The sequence below is a fragment of the Piliocolobus tephrosceles genome, chromosome 9 (genome assembly GCF_002776525.5).
Source record: "Piliocolobus tephrosceles isolate RC106 chromosome 9, ASM277652v3, whole genome shotgun sequence".
In the NCBI taxonomy this organism is placed as follows: domain Eukaryota; kingdom Metazoa; phylum Chordata; class Mammalia; order Primates; family Cercopithecidae; genus Piliocolobus; species Piliocolobus tephrosceles.
This window is the reverse complement of record NC_045442.1, coordinates 59,501,754-59,518,026: the sequence shown is the minus strand read 5'-3', so window position 1 is coordinate 59,518,026 and position 16,273 is coordinate 59,501,754. Positions and strand designations below refer to the sequence as shown.

At 38.2% G+C, this 16,273-nt stretch overlaps 2 protein-coding genes across 2 annotated transcripts in view; one reads left to right on the top strand and one right to left on the bottom strand.

Annotated features, from left to right (window-relative positions):
• Positions 1–16,273, top strand: part of JMJD1C (jumonji domain containing 1C) — a 367,699-nt gene that overhangs the window by 53,207 nt on the left and 298,219 nt on the right. The gene's annotated exons all lie outside the window — the stretch shown is intronic.
• On the bottom strand, positions 2,862–4,220 carry LOC111537956. The gene has a single exon (XM_023205131.2). It carries the CDS (start codon positions 3,879–3,881, stop codon positions 3,240–3,242), a length of 642 nt encoding a protein of 213 aa, XP_023060899.1. The 5' UTR covers positions 3,882–4,220; the 3' UTR covers positions 2,862–3,239.

Sequence of the window (16,273 nt, the reverse complement as noted above, 5' to 3'; positions counted from 1 at the left end):
AATCACTGATAATTAAGTAGATAATTATGGTTCTTATGCAGTGAATACATTTTCTTCCTTTATCAGTCAGTTTTTTAAAAAAACAAACAAAATAGTTTGTGGGGTTTCTTTGTATTTTAAAGATTTTTTTAGGGACAGGGTCTTGTGATGTTGCCCAGCCTGAACTAGAAGTTCTGGACTCAAGAGATCCTCCAGTTTCAGCCTCCAGAGAAGCTGGGACAACAGGCACATGCCACCACCCAGCCCAAGCTGTTTTCATGAATAAATTTTTGTGAACTTCTAAAAAGGGAAAAAATCAAATAGTCTCCCAATCTTTGGTGTAGATTAAGATATTTGATGTATGAGGTTTGCTTGAATTGATGTGTGTGTAGGCATATTTAATGGACATACTTACACGTGGCGATGGAAAGACTAGAAAATCTAATTTATATTTCTAATTTTCAGCTTCTATAAGTAAACTTAGTTATTTTAAGTACTTCACTGTCATTCTTTCTGCCTGTATAATGAAAACAAATACCATCACTCTTCTGTTTCCGAGTATCTTTATGGAAGTAAAGAATGTAAGGAAACATTAAGAAACAAATACTCTGAAGTTTCAAAACCGACTTGAAAAAATTTTTAAATTCATTGTTATTTACAAAGTTATGATTTGCTGGCAAAAATAAAATAATACAAATACCCCTTGACACAAAACAAAGCAAAAAATGCCAGCAAACAAGCAAAAAATCTTTAAGGACTTTTTATTCTACATTTTAAAAAATGTACTTTTAAGTTTTTCCAACAGCAAAATATCCATGAATTAGTGTAAACTCTAGGCATAGACTGTAGTGAAGGGATTAGTAGAACAGAATTTGGACTATAGTTCTAAGAATATTAAGATATTTGATTAAAAATATTACAGGGATATACGCCCTCCTGAAAAACTTCGTTTCTATATATGAAATATTTTGATTGGTTTGTTGGATTACGTGCTTTTCAGAGGACTGAAAAGGGTGGAATTCAACATGTAGTGGGAGTTCCTAGGGGCCCATGTAGACCAGTTTGCCTACAAAATTGAAAACAGCTGGTAGTTTTTATTTATGTAAGGCAACCAGCAACCTATACTCTTAAGAATGTAATTAGGTGAGTGGGATTTATGTAATAACTGATGAATTTGCATGTTTTTCTCAAATGACTTTATCTATTTTTCGTTTGCTCCTAGGATATCACTGAAAATTAGGATATAGGCATTTTTGCATTTTTACAATTGCATCATGCCCATGGTCACAGAGCAGATCATTGATGAGTTGGTATCTGGATGTTGATCTCCCTACTCTTTTTTTTTTTTTTTTTTTGAGGTGGAGTCTTGCTGTGTTGCCCAGGCTGGAGTGCAGTGGGGCGATCTCCACTCACTGCAAGCTCCGCCTCCCAGGTTCATGCCATTCTCCTGCCTCAGCCTCCCGTGTAGCTGGGACTACAGGCACCCGCCACTGCGCCCGGCTAATTTTTTTGTATTTTTAGTGGAGACGGGGTTTCACCGTGTTAGCCAGGATGGTCTCGATCTGCTGACCTCGTGATCCGCCCGTCTCGGCCTCCCAAAGTGCTGGGATTGCCACCGCGCCCGGCCCTCTTTTATCCTTACATATGTTGGATTATTGTCACCAAGCCACTTTACTGGCTCCTTAATCTACACTTATTTTAGAAATCTTCATCTGTAATTCTTAAGATAATTTGCTGAGTATTATACAGTGTACACTGAAAAAGTGGACTTGGAAATAAAATTGCCCAAGCAAAATTAAGTTTTTCTCTCAACTTGCCAATGTGCATTTTTGGATATGTTTTGCCTTTTTAATTTATTAGAGTTTTTCGTTATTGTTGTTTTGGGGGGACTGAGTTTTTGCTCTTGTTGCCGGGGTTGGAGTGCAGTGGTGTGATCTCGGCTCACTGCAATCTCTGGCTCCCAGGTTCAAGCGATTCTCCTGCTGCCTCCTGAGTAGCTGGGATTACAGGCGCGCGCCATCACCCCCAGCTAATTTTTTGTACTTTTAGTAGAGATGGGGTTTCATCATGTTGGCCAGGCTGGCCTCGAACTCCTGACCTCAGGCGATCCACCTCCCAAAGTGCAGGGATTACAGGCGTGAGGCACTGTGCCCAGCCTGTTTATTACAGTTGTGTGTTTGGTCTTTAGATTAGCAAAATTCGACCGTGATTATTAAAATCCATCTTCCTTATAATTTTGGTTTCTAACCTATTAGCAGTGGTCATGTTTCTCCACTTCAAATTGCCCAGCTTGAGTGTTCTAGAGAAAACAGATAAAAGCTTTATAGTTGTTTAAACATTGAGATTACTAATTTTTTTTTAATAGAGGTTCAGGAAAATCTCTAAGAGACTGAAATTTAGAATATTTTATTGGACTAGAAGAATTTTGAAGTGGACTGTAATCACTAATGCTACTGAAAAACCACAACTGGGATTTTTAAAACTACCTATAAAAAAGCAGTATAAAGTGTGCCTGAAATCGAACTGCTCGCTGACATCTGTAGGGAGGTTTGATTTATAACAATTAAAGAAGTTGATCAAAGAAGAGTGTTCCAAGAGATCTGTGTGTGGGTTAGGGAGTCCTATTGTAATTGGATGGGAAATAAATATAATTTATTTTCTTGAATTGTGATTGGTTAAAATCCTTTTCTTTCCGTGGTATTTTCTAATAACTGAATCTGGGGATTTTCTCTGCTGTTATTATCTGACCTACCTGTGTGTTTGAGCTATGTACTAGTACTAAAAGCACTACGACTGTCACAGACACGGTTTGTGAAATTTCAGGACGTTGACAAGGGCCCGTCACGGAGCATTTGCTGTTCTTGTAATAAAGCAATGACGAATTTAAATCTCTGAATAGCTTAAACATGTAATTAGTATCGCTACAAAAGAGAAGGATGATATTTTCTCCTTCGTTTTCCCTTGAAGTCATGAACGGTTGGTTCTGCTGTGACTTTGGGGCTTAATTTTCAGTATAAGTGTTGTCCTGCTCTGCTGCTGGTACTGCGGTACTGCTAATTCAGGCTAACTCAGGCGGCGGGCGCCGTGTGCTCTGAACATCGCGCCGGGGGTGAGGCGTCAACCTTGGAGTTTATTTTGTGATCAAAGTGGAACCACTACACTTCACTTTCCCCTCACCTCCACCTCTGAGGGAGCAACGAATACACAGGTAGACCCCCAAAAGCTTTGACTAGCTGTCGCCTACTTCCCCGCGGACCTCTTCATTTCTTGGTCTCCCGCCGCCACTTCTGGATCTCGGAGGACCCCGTGGCGGCCGCCGCCTCCGCAAGGCTGGGCACTACTTTCCGTCTGCGGTGGTTCCGCCGACCCTCCCGCGGCTCCTGCCCCGCCCGCGCCGGCGGAAGGAGACGCGCTGCGCGTCGCCGCTGCCCGGGGAGGGAGACGAAGCAGTACTGGCCGCGGCGCGGTGGCGGCGGCTGGGCTGCCTCTGGGTCTTCGACGGCCGTGTTGGGTTTTCTCTCAGTTTTCTTGTGTGGCGCTGCAGCCCAACGCTGCGAATCTGGGATTCCAGAGGCGTGTTTGGGGGAGGGACCGAGGTCGCTGTGTCCGGGGCAGAACGGCCAGTGCGCCCCGAGTCTGCGCTCGTTCGGGGCCGCTGCCGTGCCCAGGTCCACTCTCCTCAGCATGAGCGGCCGGTAGGAGCGAGGTTTCACCGGTTCCCTCGCACTGGAGGAGGCAGCGGTCGCTTCGGGAGCGGTCGCTTCGGCAGCGACGGCTATGGCGGTGGAGACGCGGCCGGAGCTGGTGGGGAAGCGGTTCCTGTGTGTGGCGGTCAGCGACAAGGCGCGTCCGGAGCGCTGGGAGAGCGGATACGGTTGGCAAAGCTGGCGAGCGGGGGTCATCCGAGCCGTGTCACACAGGGACAGCCGCAATCCGGACCTGGCGGTAAGAGAGCGAGCGCCCCCCTTTCCCTCTGCCGCGTCCGCACCCGGCTCTCGCAGACGTACCTTGCGGGCTTCCCTCTGGCACCTCGCTCAGCCCAGCCAACTGGCGGTCACGCCCCTCTGCCGAGCCCTTGGCTTGTTTGCCCGCATCCCTTGCTTGGGTCCCTGCCTCTCTGCGAGCGGCTTCCCCTGCGGAGGCGGTGTCGGAGCGGGACTCCCGGGATAGCCGCGGAGGCCGCCCTGCCCCCAATCCCGGAGGGGTCGACCGCAGCTCCCCGCTGTGGCGCCTGGGCGGCCGTGGAGACCTCCCCAAAAGGCGGAGCTGCGAGTCTGGCGCCCTGTGGGCAGGTGGGGGTAGGGGGCGGACCACTCATAGAGATAGGTGGCCAGCTTCCCTGGCATCTCTTTTCTTGGAAAAGTGTTGATAGTGCTGTAGCTCAAGACTTAAAACTTATGCTGTAAGTTTGCTGAAGGGGAGGAAGGAAAGGACAGAGACCTTCCCACACTGTCCGGGGATTCCTTTTGTGTTTTAGAGACAGAGGCCGTGGTGGTGGCGGTGCCCGGGTTCATCTTCACCTAAATAGATGCTTGGCTTTCTAACCGGAAAGGTTTATAAAAGTGAAAAATTTTGGTGTGGAGAGTAATCTCTTTCTTTCTGTCCCTAGTGTACTTTTTTTGTTAGAAAGATGCAGTGCTTTGGAGTCAAGCTGTTTCTGGGTTTTATATGATTTTAAGTAAGACGAAAAATGTCAATTAAAATGTTAAATGCCATGCAGAATTGTCTTTTTTTTTTTTTTTGCTTTCTCACATGTGACACTGCCAGTGTTTTCTTTGAGTAGTGTAGGTAATGTGCGTGATTTTGAGCTGTAATATGCCCTGTTGTGTTCCAAGTGCATTTTCACTGAGGGGCAGCTTGAAGGTAAGGGGCGTAGTAGAGACAAGACATAGACTAGACTTCCCAAGGTTGATTTATGAGTACGTTATCTATGAAATTTATTTGTAATGCCCTGAGCCACTTACTTTTTCACTGAAAATTTCAAATTTAGGAATATTTTGTTTCCCCTTGTATGCATGCAAGCTTACAATTCCAAATTCACTGTAATATCTGTACAGGTATCTACCTAATGTTTTTTACCTACCTATTTTAATAGTTTCTGAGTGTGTTTTTGTAAACTCGGGTTTTCATCAGTGTAGTCAGTGATATAGTTAATGCGGCATGTATTAATGTTGACTCGACATTGCAAAATAGGTATGTTTTGCTAATAGGTGTTTCTAACAGGAAATAGAGGTAGTTTTGAAGGTTTTAGCTGGTTATTTTCGTACAAAAATGTATAATCTTCCTTAAGAAGTATTGCTGATGTTAGTGGTTCTAGAAATTGGGAGTTCCATCAGTAACTACTTTTATTTTGTTTGTGTAAAAGGCTGAGGTGAGAGGATTGCTAGAGCCCAGGACTTGGGAGTCCAGCCTGGGCAACATAGGTGAGACCCTCCCATCTCTAAAAAAGGAAAAAAAAATATGCGTGTATAAATGACTTAATTGTTTTCTTAGTTGAGAATTTAAGTGATGTAAAGAGGAAGTTTACATATGTTAGTAAATGGTAAGGTATTAAGCTGGATATTAAAAAATAAATTATCTATGGATGGTAGAGATTGATTGGAAAGAATGGGAAAGAGTTTCTTCAGGTGATGGAAATGTTTCCTATCCTGATTGTTGGTTACACAGGTATATATATTTACACAGGTAAATATATATATAAATATATATATATTTGTCAAAACTTACTGAGTTGATACTATCTTTACATTTCACCGTATCTAGTTTTACCAAAAAAAGAAAAATGTATGTTGAACCATAACTATGTGAACCCTTGATGAGTTTTTTTAATCTAAGTCTTTATTTGAAAATTTGAATATTACTAATTTAGTTTTTTAGCCTAGAATCTACCATTTTAGATTTATTTCCAGATTTTCTTACATTCATATTTCTTAAATGAAACTTGGAACAGTTTAGCATTAACATAATGTAATATTTCTGTTCGACTGTGATTACTGCAGAGTAGATTTTAAGTTACATAAAATTAGGCTGGGCACAGTGGCTCATGCCTGTAAACCCAGCATTTTAGGAGACTGAGATGGGAAGATACTTGAGCGTAGGAGTTTGAGACCAGCCTGGGCAACATGGCGAAATCCTGTTCCTACAAAAAATACAGAAATTAGCCGGGCATAGTGGTGCAACGCCTGTGGTTCCAGCTACTGGGGTGGCTGAGGTGGGAGGATCACCTCAGCTCAGCGAGGTTGAGGTTGAGACTGCAGTGAGCCAAGATTATGCCACTGCACTCCAGCCTGGGCAACAGAGTGTGATCCTGTCTGTAAATAAACAAATAAATATATAAAATGAAATTATATGGAAAATGTTGAATAGGCTAGTTTGTGATTTTTGTTTTAAAGCTACAAATATGTTTAATTAAAAACTTATAAGTATATTAGAAGTCCTGGCTGAATACACCTGTGGCACATGATTCGGAAGGATAATGATAAGAACTTGAAAGTAGTTGAGGGAATGCTGTGTCTCAAAGACAATCAGTTATTCTTATTTTGGGTCTTATGTATGAAGAATTGCCACTTGCATTAAATTTCTATAATTGTTTTAACTAATTAACGTAATCTTGGTGGTTTAAATGTTATACGCTTAACATTTTGTAGTTCTGGAGATGAAACTATGATGAAAAGACCTGGATCTTGCTGGGCTAAAATCAGAGTGTGGCAAGACTATTCTAGGAGAGATCCATTTTCTTTCCTTTTCTAGTTTTTAGAAGCTATCCACATTCCTTGGCTCATGGCCCCCTTCCTCCATCTTAAAAGCCAACCCAGTTGTAGCTCTCTGACCGTTTTTCCCTAGTCATCTCCTTCTGACTCTCTCCTGCTTACCCCTTACACTTCTAAGTGCCCTGTTGATTACTTTGGGCCAGTTGACATAATCCAGGATAATCTTGCCGCCTGTTAACCATAATTCCATATAAATTTTAATTCTCCTTTCCCATGTAATGTAACAGTTATAGGATCCCGGGATTAGGAGGACATGGATATCTTTGGGATTAAATTATTTTTTTTTACCACACCGTGGTAGCAAACATATTTCTTGTACAGTATGAACATACATAATTTGATAAAAAGAAAGTAAGATTAAAATTTCATTTTTTTAAGCCAGGGGTTATAGTGATATTACTTTCTAATCTTTTAAGTAATAAGTTTAATTAGTAGAGTTTTCATTAGGTTATGTTGGATAATTTCAAATAGTTTGTCAACTTTTAAAAAAAATGGCTTGAGAACCTTTTGGGTTATCTGTATTGAAATTATCTTTGCTAACAAAATATCTAAGCCCTTTTTATGCATGAGGACCAAGTTGTTGAAGAAGTTGAAATATATACAGCACGTTGTGAACTTTTTTCATTTTGAGCTTCTTTTTTAGCCCCATTACTTAGTTTTTTGTCTTGGGGTACATTTTTGACATTACTGCTGTTCTACTTTTTGAGGAATTTTTCTAGAAAATTGATGGTGTAATGTAAAGAAAACTGGTAGTTGAGAAGTACTGTTGCATAATATTTATCCTTGAATAATATTGTAATATTAATTAAAGAGCAGACATCAATTTACTCTCCTCTTGTTTAACTTAGCTTCCGTTTATGATCTCAGTGATTTATTTAGTTGCTTATCTATCCATCCATTCATCCACCCATCTGTCTACCTTTCTTTGATGCTTAGGTTGATTGTATTTCTGTTTTCAAGCCAGTTCTGTCTAAAGTGTAAGTATTTAACAAAATATGTCTGGTTTTTTCAATCGAGAAAAGGACAATAAAAAAAATAATACTGTGTTTTAAAGGCCAAACCCATAAATTTGCTTGTATTTAGGGGATAAGTTGGGAATGAAGAGTTTAAACTGTTCTGAGATGTGTATCAGCTGATAAGTTATTTTGCAAAATGTCTGTCTTAAATATGAATAATATTCATGTTTAGGAAATTTAAAGTGATTTATGACTTTGCATATAAAGAAAACCCCTTTTTGTGTTTGGGTCTACACATTTCTGCTTAGTTTTCTCATTTAAGTTTCTTATTGAGTTGGTAGCATTACATTTCCTTGTATGTTTCTTTATATCAGTCTGACATTTATGTTGTCTTGCATCATTATTAAAAATGCTAATTTCTGGTCTGTTTTCAAAATGTTGAATATATGAATGAATGAATGAGTGATTTTTACTTCATTGGTCAATATGACCTTGATAGGTTTACTATAGCAAAATTGGTTTTGCTGGTAGTTAGAAAGACTTCTATGACTGATGTATGTATGCCAACTATTTTTCACACTCTTGAATTTGTTACTGCTATTGGTGACAAAGATTTGAATATAGGAAAAGGACTAAATTGCCCCAATGGTAGGACATAAACTTGTGCAGTTGTTACCACTAGCTAGTTTTAAAAGAAGGTGATGATCACCCAATAAATGTTAATTGTGTTTCTGTGTAAAATTAAAGGGACTATTGTTTTATATGATCTTTTGACCCATCATTTATATGTTCTAGCATATATTTTAAATAGGGAATTCCAATAATTTGCAATAATTTTAAATAGAGAATTCCAATAAGTTCCAATAATTTTAAGTAGGGAATGTTTTCATTCATTAGAATAATTGAACTATAGAAATTTTACCATGCAAAACCTTATCGTCTTCGTATAGGGATATTATTGCATGTGAAAGTAAAAATGTTAACTAGATACTTCAATGTAATTGAAAGCATACAGTCTATTTTCCTGTATTTATAAATTTTATGTATTATTTTTAGACAATTTCAAGTTGTGTACAAGGAATGTCTTTAAGTGTAAAATTCATTTTCTATCTTTAAGTCTAAAATTCATTTTCTGTCATCTTCACATATTTAGTACAGTACCTAGCATTTACTTAGGTGTTTGTAAATGCTTATTGAATAATAAAGGAATATCGTAAGTTACTTGAATATTTTAATTCATACTAACCATCTCAAGTTTCTATTACTATTTACTTTTTTTGAGACAGGGTCTTGCTCTGTTACCCAGGCTGGAGTGCAGTGGTGTGATCATTGCTCACTGCCACCTGGTACTCTTCAACTCAGGCAATCCTCCCACTTCAGCCTCCTGAATAGCTGGAACTACAGGCATGTGTTACTACACCCAACTAATTTTTTTAATTTTTTCTTTTGTGGAGATGAGGTCTCACTTTGTTGCCAGGCTGGTCTTGGACTCCTGGCCTCAAGTGAGCCTCCCAGCTTGGCCTCCCATAATGCTGGGATTACAGGTGTGAGGCACCTACACCTGACCTTACTATTTACTGTTAATTGTAAATTTTTTGTTTCTCTTATGGCACTGTGTACGTTCCCCTCCCCAGTATCCATTCTGTCTTTTATCCAATTGTGTGGTTTGACTACAGGATGGGCCATGATTTTTCTAAGCTAAATTACAGAATAGAACTCCATTGATTGGTACAGGCCATAAATGGATTCAATCGGAGTGATTCCAAGGATAGCATTGTGTGGGTATGAGTCTGGAACTGCTTCAACTGGTTTTCTACTTTAAGGTAAACCAATTTGAAGGCAAAGCTGACAGAGAGAGGTTAATAGCATTGACATGGTAGCAGGAGAAAATGTGACTGACCAAAGTTTTTCTGAATCCTACATACTGCTGTTGGATTTTTCTCTTATGAGAGTTTTCGTTTTGGGAGAATAAATTTACTTAAGGTTTAAGTGTGTTTTGGTTCCTTTTTCTTTCCCTTGGAAGCAAAAGTATGTTAACTGATACACATGGTAATTTTTTACTCCACTCTTTTGAATAATGAAAGCAACATTTTCTTGAAACTTTTAAATATGTTATTTGATGTTCAGATGTTAGAGTCTTGTCACACTGATTTTTTTAAATAACTCTGATGATTTTCAGAAAGGGTGGTATGTTCTGCTTTTATGTGTCCAGGTGTATCCCAGAGTTTTGTAAATATTAATTTGTTTTAATGTGTATGAAGTATAAATATCTAACTTACTAAATATTTACAAATAAGAAATAGCATTGAGTTTTTATATTAGGAAGTGAGCCATAATCCCTCACAGTTAAATAGAAATTTTAAGAGAGCTATATCAGTGTTTCAGAAATTAGCAAGAGAGGGCAAGCTTGGCTTTTTAGATCGTATATATCATAAAACCCTAGTGTATAGTCTGTCAGTGTTGGCCAGATAAATAGCTATAAGTCTACTATTCTTTATCTGCAATTCTGAAATTCAAATAGCTGTAGCAACTACATCTTTTTAATGATTCATTTGGAAGCAAAACCTGACTAAACTCATTTTTTTAGTAGAGCTTAGTAGGAATTGAGTATTTTTTATAGGAGAAATATTAATGTGCTTAACTTTTAGGGTTCTGTTCTAAATCCTTCAGAGGTGTTATGTATTGCCTAGGAATTGTACTGTATTACCATAGTTAACTAGCATAACGTAAGGACTTGTACTATCTTACCATAATCAACTACCATCATGTATGCTATAGGCCAAGTGTGGTGGCTCACATCTGTAATCTCAGCATTCAGGAGGCCAAGGCAGGCAGATCATTTGAGCTCAGGAGTTCAACACCAGCCTGAGCAACATGGTGAAATCCTGTCTACTAAAAATACAAAAAGTAGCCAGGCGTGGTGGTGTGTGCCTGTGGTCCCAGCTCCTTTGGGTACTGAAGTGGGAGGATGGCTTGAGCCTGAGTGGTCAAGGCTGCATTGAGCCATGATCATGCCACTGCACTCTAGCCTGGGTGACAAAGTGATACTCTGCCTCAAAAAAATAAAATAAAATAAGCTGCATTTAACTTTATAAAAATCCAATAAATTTTTAATACTAAAATATGTTGGAAGAGTTTGGATGAGGAATTGTTATTTGAATACTAATATGATTTTTGGTGATGTAGATTTAATGACAACAAATACTGCTAATTTTGTTTGTTAGGAGATTTAATAGTGATCATATGTCTGCCTAATTTCAGATAAATAGTTTTTCTAGTGTGGATTTTAGCAGACTTTTTTTTTTTTTTTTTCTTCCATAAAAAAGAGAGGGTCTCACTCTGTTGCCCAGATGGGAGTACAGTGGCATAATTACAGGTCGTGGCAGCCTTGACCTTTTGGGCTCAAGAGATCCTCCCACCTCAGCCCCACAAGTAGCCGGTACTACAGGCATGAGCCACCATGCCTGGCTAATTTTTTTTTTACTTTTTGTAGAGATGGAGTCTGACTGTGTTGCCCAGGCCGTTCTTAAACGTCTGGGCTCAAGCAATCCTCCTACTTTAGACTCCCAAAGTGTTGGGATTAGAGGTGTGAGCCATGGCGTCCAGCTTCACACTTTTATTAGATATAAAATTCTTAATCTGACAAAGAAATTTTTAAGGATTATGTACTTTTAGTTTTACAGCTGGTGTTTACTAAATTGTTAATGTTGAAACATTGTCTGAAATTATCGAATTGGGTAAAATTCTTTTGTGTAGAATTTATATTTCATATTCTAGCTAGTTTAGGAAATTATTCTCTTAAACCCATTGATGAAAATGTTGATTTATCTTATATTGTAGAACTGTTGATTTGGGCTAAGTAGAAAAACAACAGCTCACAATCTGTTTACTGTTTTGTCTGGCAAAACAAAACTATGCATAGTGCTGACTTATGAAAAACTCGAGAGTTTTTGAAATCACACAATCAGTAAGTGTCAGGGCAGGAATTTGAATGCAGATTTCTGATTTCAAATCTGTTATCTCTGTACTCTGCCATATTGCTTCTCCCAATGGTTTGTGATTCACAGACTCTCAAAGTAAAAGACAGAAATTTTCTTTACTTGTAATGTTATATATTCTTTCTGAGCCCTTTCTCTTTCTTTGTTTCTGTAGCCGTATGGTTTAATCCTCTTGGGCTTTTATTTCTCCTTCCTTCCCATCTGCAGTTCCTCTTATATTCTTAATTTGGTATTTCAAATTCAGTCCTTTGCCTACTGTTTGTTGTTGTTGTTTTAATCTTGTTACTTCCTATGGAGATTTTACTTGTACTATGTTGCATAATTACTCACAAATCTGCAATTAAAGATTGGCCTTTCTTCAGTTTGATCTGCCATCTCTACTGTTGGGAAGCTTTACATTAATGTCCCATATTTGGGTTTGAAATAATGTGTTTAAAGTATAATTTATTATCTTCATGTGAAACCAGCTGCCATTTTGAGATTTAATTTGAAGTCTCACCTGGGCTTCAAAACACCTTCATCTTAAATGTTTTTCCACCTTGAATGTCTGCATTTACTCAGTTCTGCAGATTTCTTCCTTTAAATTGGAACCCGCTTTCCTGTCTCCATTCTTTTCAATTTGTGCTACCACTTGCTCAAAACCTTCATTGGTTGATTTATTTGGGTTGTATTTATTGATACTTACTGTATTAAAAACTAAGGTGAAGTTTTTAAAACACGAGCAGTTTTTCATAAGTCAGCACTATGCAGACATAGTTTTGTTTTGCCACACAAAACACAAGTAGCCTGCTGCTCTGTACACTGATGAAAGAATGAATGGAAAAGGCAAATAATGTCTTAGTAGTATTTTGAGAAGTTTTTATCTTACTAATCCCTTGAATGGATTTTGTTGCCCTGGAAACATTTGGTGAAGGTTATCTGTTCATCTAATTCTCTTTAGTAGAATTATTTACATTAGTATCACTAAATAGTTAAATTTTAAGTTGAATTTGGCTTCTTTGTCACTTCCGGTTTCTTCCAGTATTTTCTATGTGGCTATATTGCTTATGAAAATTATGTATTTTGAACGTAGAAGGTTGCATGTAACATGCCAGAAAATGTTAACATGGCAGTAGAAATAATCAGCATTCCTAGAATAGATTTCAGATTTTTTCAAAGCTAGAAGAGGTCTGTGTGACTAATTCATTTCTTGTGAAAGACTGACACTTAGGAGCTGAAACATCTGATCCATCTGTTAAAGTTAGGAGTTTAAGATTCAAAAATCTTTAGGCTCAGAGGAATATCAAGGAAGCAGTATGCTAATGTTTCATTAAAATTATGTGTTGTTATTTAATATAAAATGGCTTTATATATATCATATATATCTAACATGGAAGTTATTTCCTCCCTATATTGTGATTCCATAGATGGAATCTTCATGCAATATAGGACTAGGAAAAATATTTGTATAAGAATTTAAAGTTGATGAACTGTTCCAGTGTGTTGAATAACATCATACTATTTTTGGTCTATGTTCTTTTTCTTTTTTAAAATCACATTGATAAAGCCATGTAGAGCCTATCTTAAAGCGTTTCCACTATTCCCTAAAACATTTTATTGCCATAATTTTCAAAATTTCTGATCATGTTTTAATATCAAAGTGAATCATTTTAAGGGAAACCATTTTACTTTACATTGTTCATCTGAATTAAGAGAGTAAGTTGTGAATATGAATATAGACTGTATATATCTCACCTTTCCATAATGGTTTTGAAATATACAAACATACACATAGTTATATAATAGAAATAATTATTAAGACTCCTTGAAATATTAAATATAACAAGGAAAAAAGCAAATATGCTTACAGTTAATATAATATTGCATTAAATTTGCCTCTGAATTTCTCAGTCTTGAGCAAAATAAGAATTGTGATGAATTAAAATACCATTTATTTTCAGAGTGTTTTTTACTAGTTTCTACTACCTTTTTGAATTGCTTTCTTTGGTGTCTTGGAAAACTAAGTGACCAAAGGGTATAGGAGACAAGAAACCTGAGAGTACTGAATTCTCATTTTTATCCCTTTCAATTAGAACATCATTGATTTTATCAATTTTATTTAATAATGATTTCATAGGCTAGAAAATTAGGTTACGCATTTCTTTTTTCAGAGAGAAGGAAATAAGCCATTTTTAAAGAGAGAAACTTTTCTTGAAAAAAAAATCTGAATCTGGTAGCTTAATACAAGGGAAATAGCAAATGAAGAGCTCTTTCTTGGTAAATAAGAATCCAGTGTGTCATTATAAAGTATCACTTCATAAGGATATTCCTGCAAGAGATTAAAATAATGTTGATATATGTAATTGTTTAGTGATCAGTGGAACCTAAAGGAGAAGAAACTAATAATAAAAATGACTAAAGTTCACGATTGTCAACCTTTTATTTCTTGTATTCTTTGCAGTGTCCCTGTGGATAGGGTTAAGCTTTAGTGTGCAGAACTGTGGAGGAAACATGTTTGAATGGGTTTTTTTTAGACCTCATACCCAGATACTGTGATCTTAGACATGGAGTATAGGACAAGAATCTGTACTAAAATTTATTAACCTTTTTTTTATTTTTGGGATGGAGTCTCGCTCTGTTGCCCAGGCTGGAATGCAGTGGCACCATCTCGACTCACTGCAAGCTCTGCCTCCTGGGTTCATGCCATTCTTCTGCCTCAATCTCCCAAGTAGCTGGGACTACAGACACCTGCCACCACACCTGACTAATTTTTTTGTATTTTTAGTAGAGGCGGGGTTTCCCTTTGTTAGCCAGGATGTTCTCAATCTCCTGACCTCGTGATCCACCGGCCTCGGCCTCCCAAAGTGCTGGGATTACAGGCGTGAGCCACCGCGCCCGGCCTTAACGTTTTTGGTTGGGTACCACAGCAACATAAGAAAGTATATTTAGAATAATCTCACTCCCACCCCTGCCCCGACCAGCCTAGTTTACTCGCATCTCTTTTAAATAACCATTTTTGTTAATTTCTTATGTTTTCTTCCAGAGCTTTTTGTTAAAAATAAAGATGTGAACAGATGCACATAGTCTTATTCCTCCCAGGTATATGTAGTCAAGCTGAGCATCACCTAAAGGAAAATAACCACATGTTATAGGTGTTGTAATTTAATACAACAGGAACTACACAATTCAACTTATGAAGTATTTTTGCCAAAAAGAACTGAACCTGAATATAATTAAGCTTCTAGATTCTGACAACAGTTTACAGGACATATGGAGGTAGAGGAACATGTTAAACTACACCATGAGGATACAGTCAGCCATATTCATTATGTGGGGAATTACAGAGCTGTGCTTTTCAGTATGGTAGCCACTACTCATGTGTGGCACTTTAATAAAATGAAAAATCAGGCTAGGCGCTGTAGCTCATGCCTGTAATCTCAGCACTTTGAGAGGCTAAGGTGGGTGTATCCCTTGAGGTCAGGTGTTCAAGACCAGCCTGGGCAACATGGTAAAACCCTGTCTCTCCTAAAAATGCAAAAATTAACTGGGTGTGGTGGTGCAGGCCTGTCATCCCAGCTAGTAGGAGGGGCTGAGGCATGAGACCTGAGAATTGCTTAAACCAGGAAGTGGAGGTTGCAGTGAGCTGAGATTGCATCAGTACACTCCAGCTTGGGCAACAGAGTGAGATTCCATTTCAAAAAACAACCAAAAATATTAACTGGGCTTGTTGGTGCGAGCCTGTAATCTCAGATACTCTGAATAGAATTGGAGGCCGGGCACAGTGGCTCAAGCCTGTAATCCCTAGCACTTTGGGAGGCTGAGGCGAGCAGATCCCCTGAGGTCTGGGGTTCGCCACCAGCCTGGCCAACATGGTGAAACCCAGTCTCTACTAAAAATACAGAAATTAGCTGGGTTTGGTGGCGCATGCATGCCTGTAGTCCCAGCTACTCGGGAGGCTGAGGCAGAATTGCTTGAACGCAGGAAGCGGAGGTTGCAGTGAGCCAGGGTAGCGCCACTGCCCTCCAGCCTGGGCGACAGAGTGAGACTCTGTCTCAAAAAAAAATAATAAATAAATAAATTAATTAAAAAAAATTATTCCTTTTTGACATGCAGGTTTTTTTCTAGTCTCTTGCCATTTTTAACTACTTACAGTACATTACTCTGTATGGCTTTGCTTGACAGACACAAAGGATCAGTAAGAATTTTTCCTTTGGCATCAGGCCATTGTTTCAGCTTAAGAAATTCTTTCTAATTTGAAATTATATTTTAAAATGTTCACTTTTTGTCCAGTAATATAAAATGTCTTTTCTTTTGCTATATTTTAGAAATATTTGTGGACTATCTATTATATTCCATTTATCTTTCTATTTCTTGTACCACAAGATAATAGAGTGTTTTAATGATTGCGGTTTTATAGAATCTTAATAGGTAAGGCAAATCTGTTCATTACTCTTCATTTTCAAGAACGGACATTCTTTAAAAATTTTCGTATTGTGGTAAAATATACGTAAGAAAACTGACCATTTTAACCATTTTTGTTTTGGTTTGTTTGAGGCAGGGTCTCTGTCACCCAGGCTGGAGTGCAGTGGCA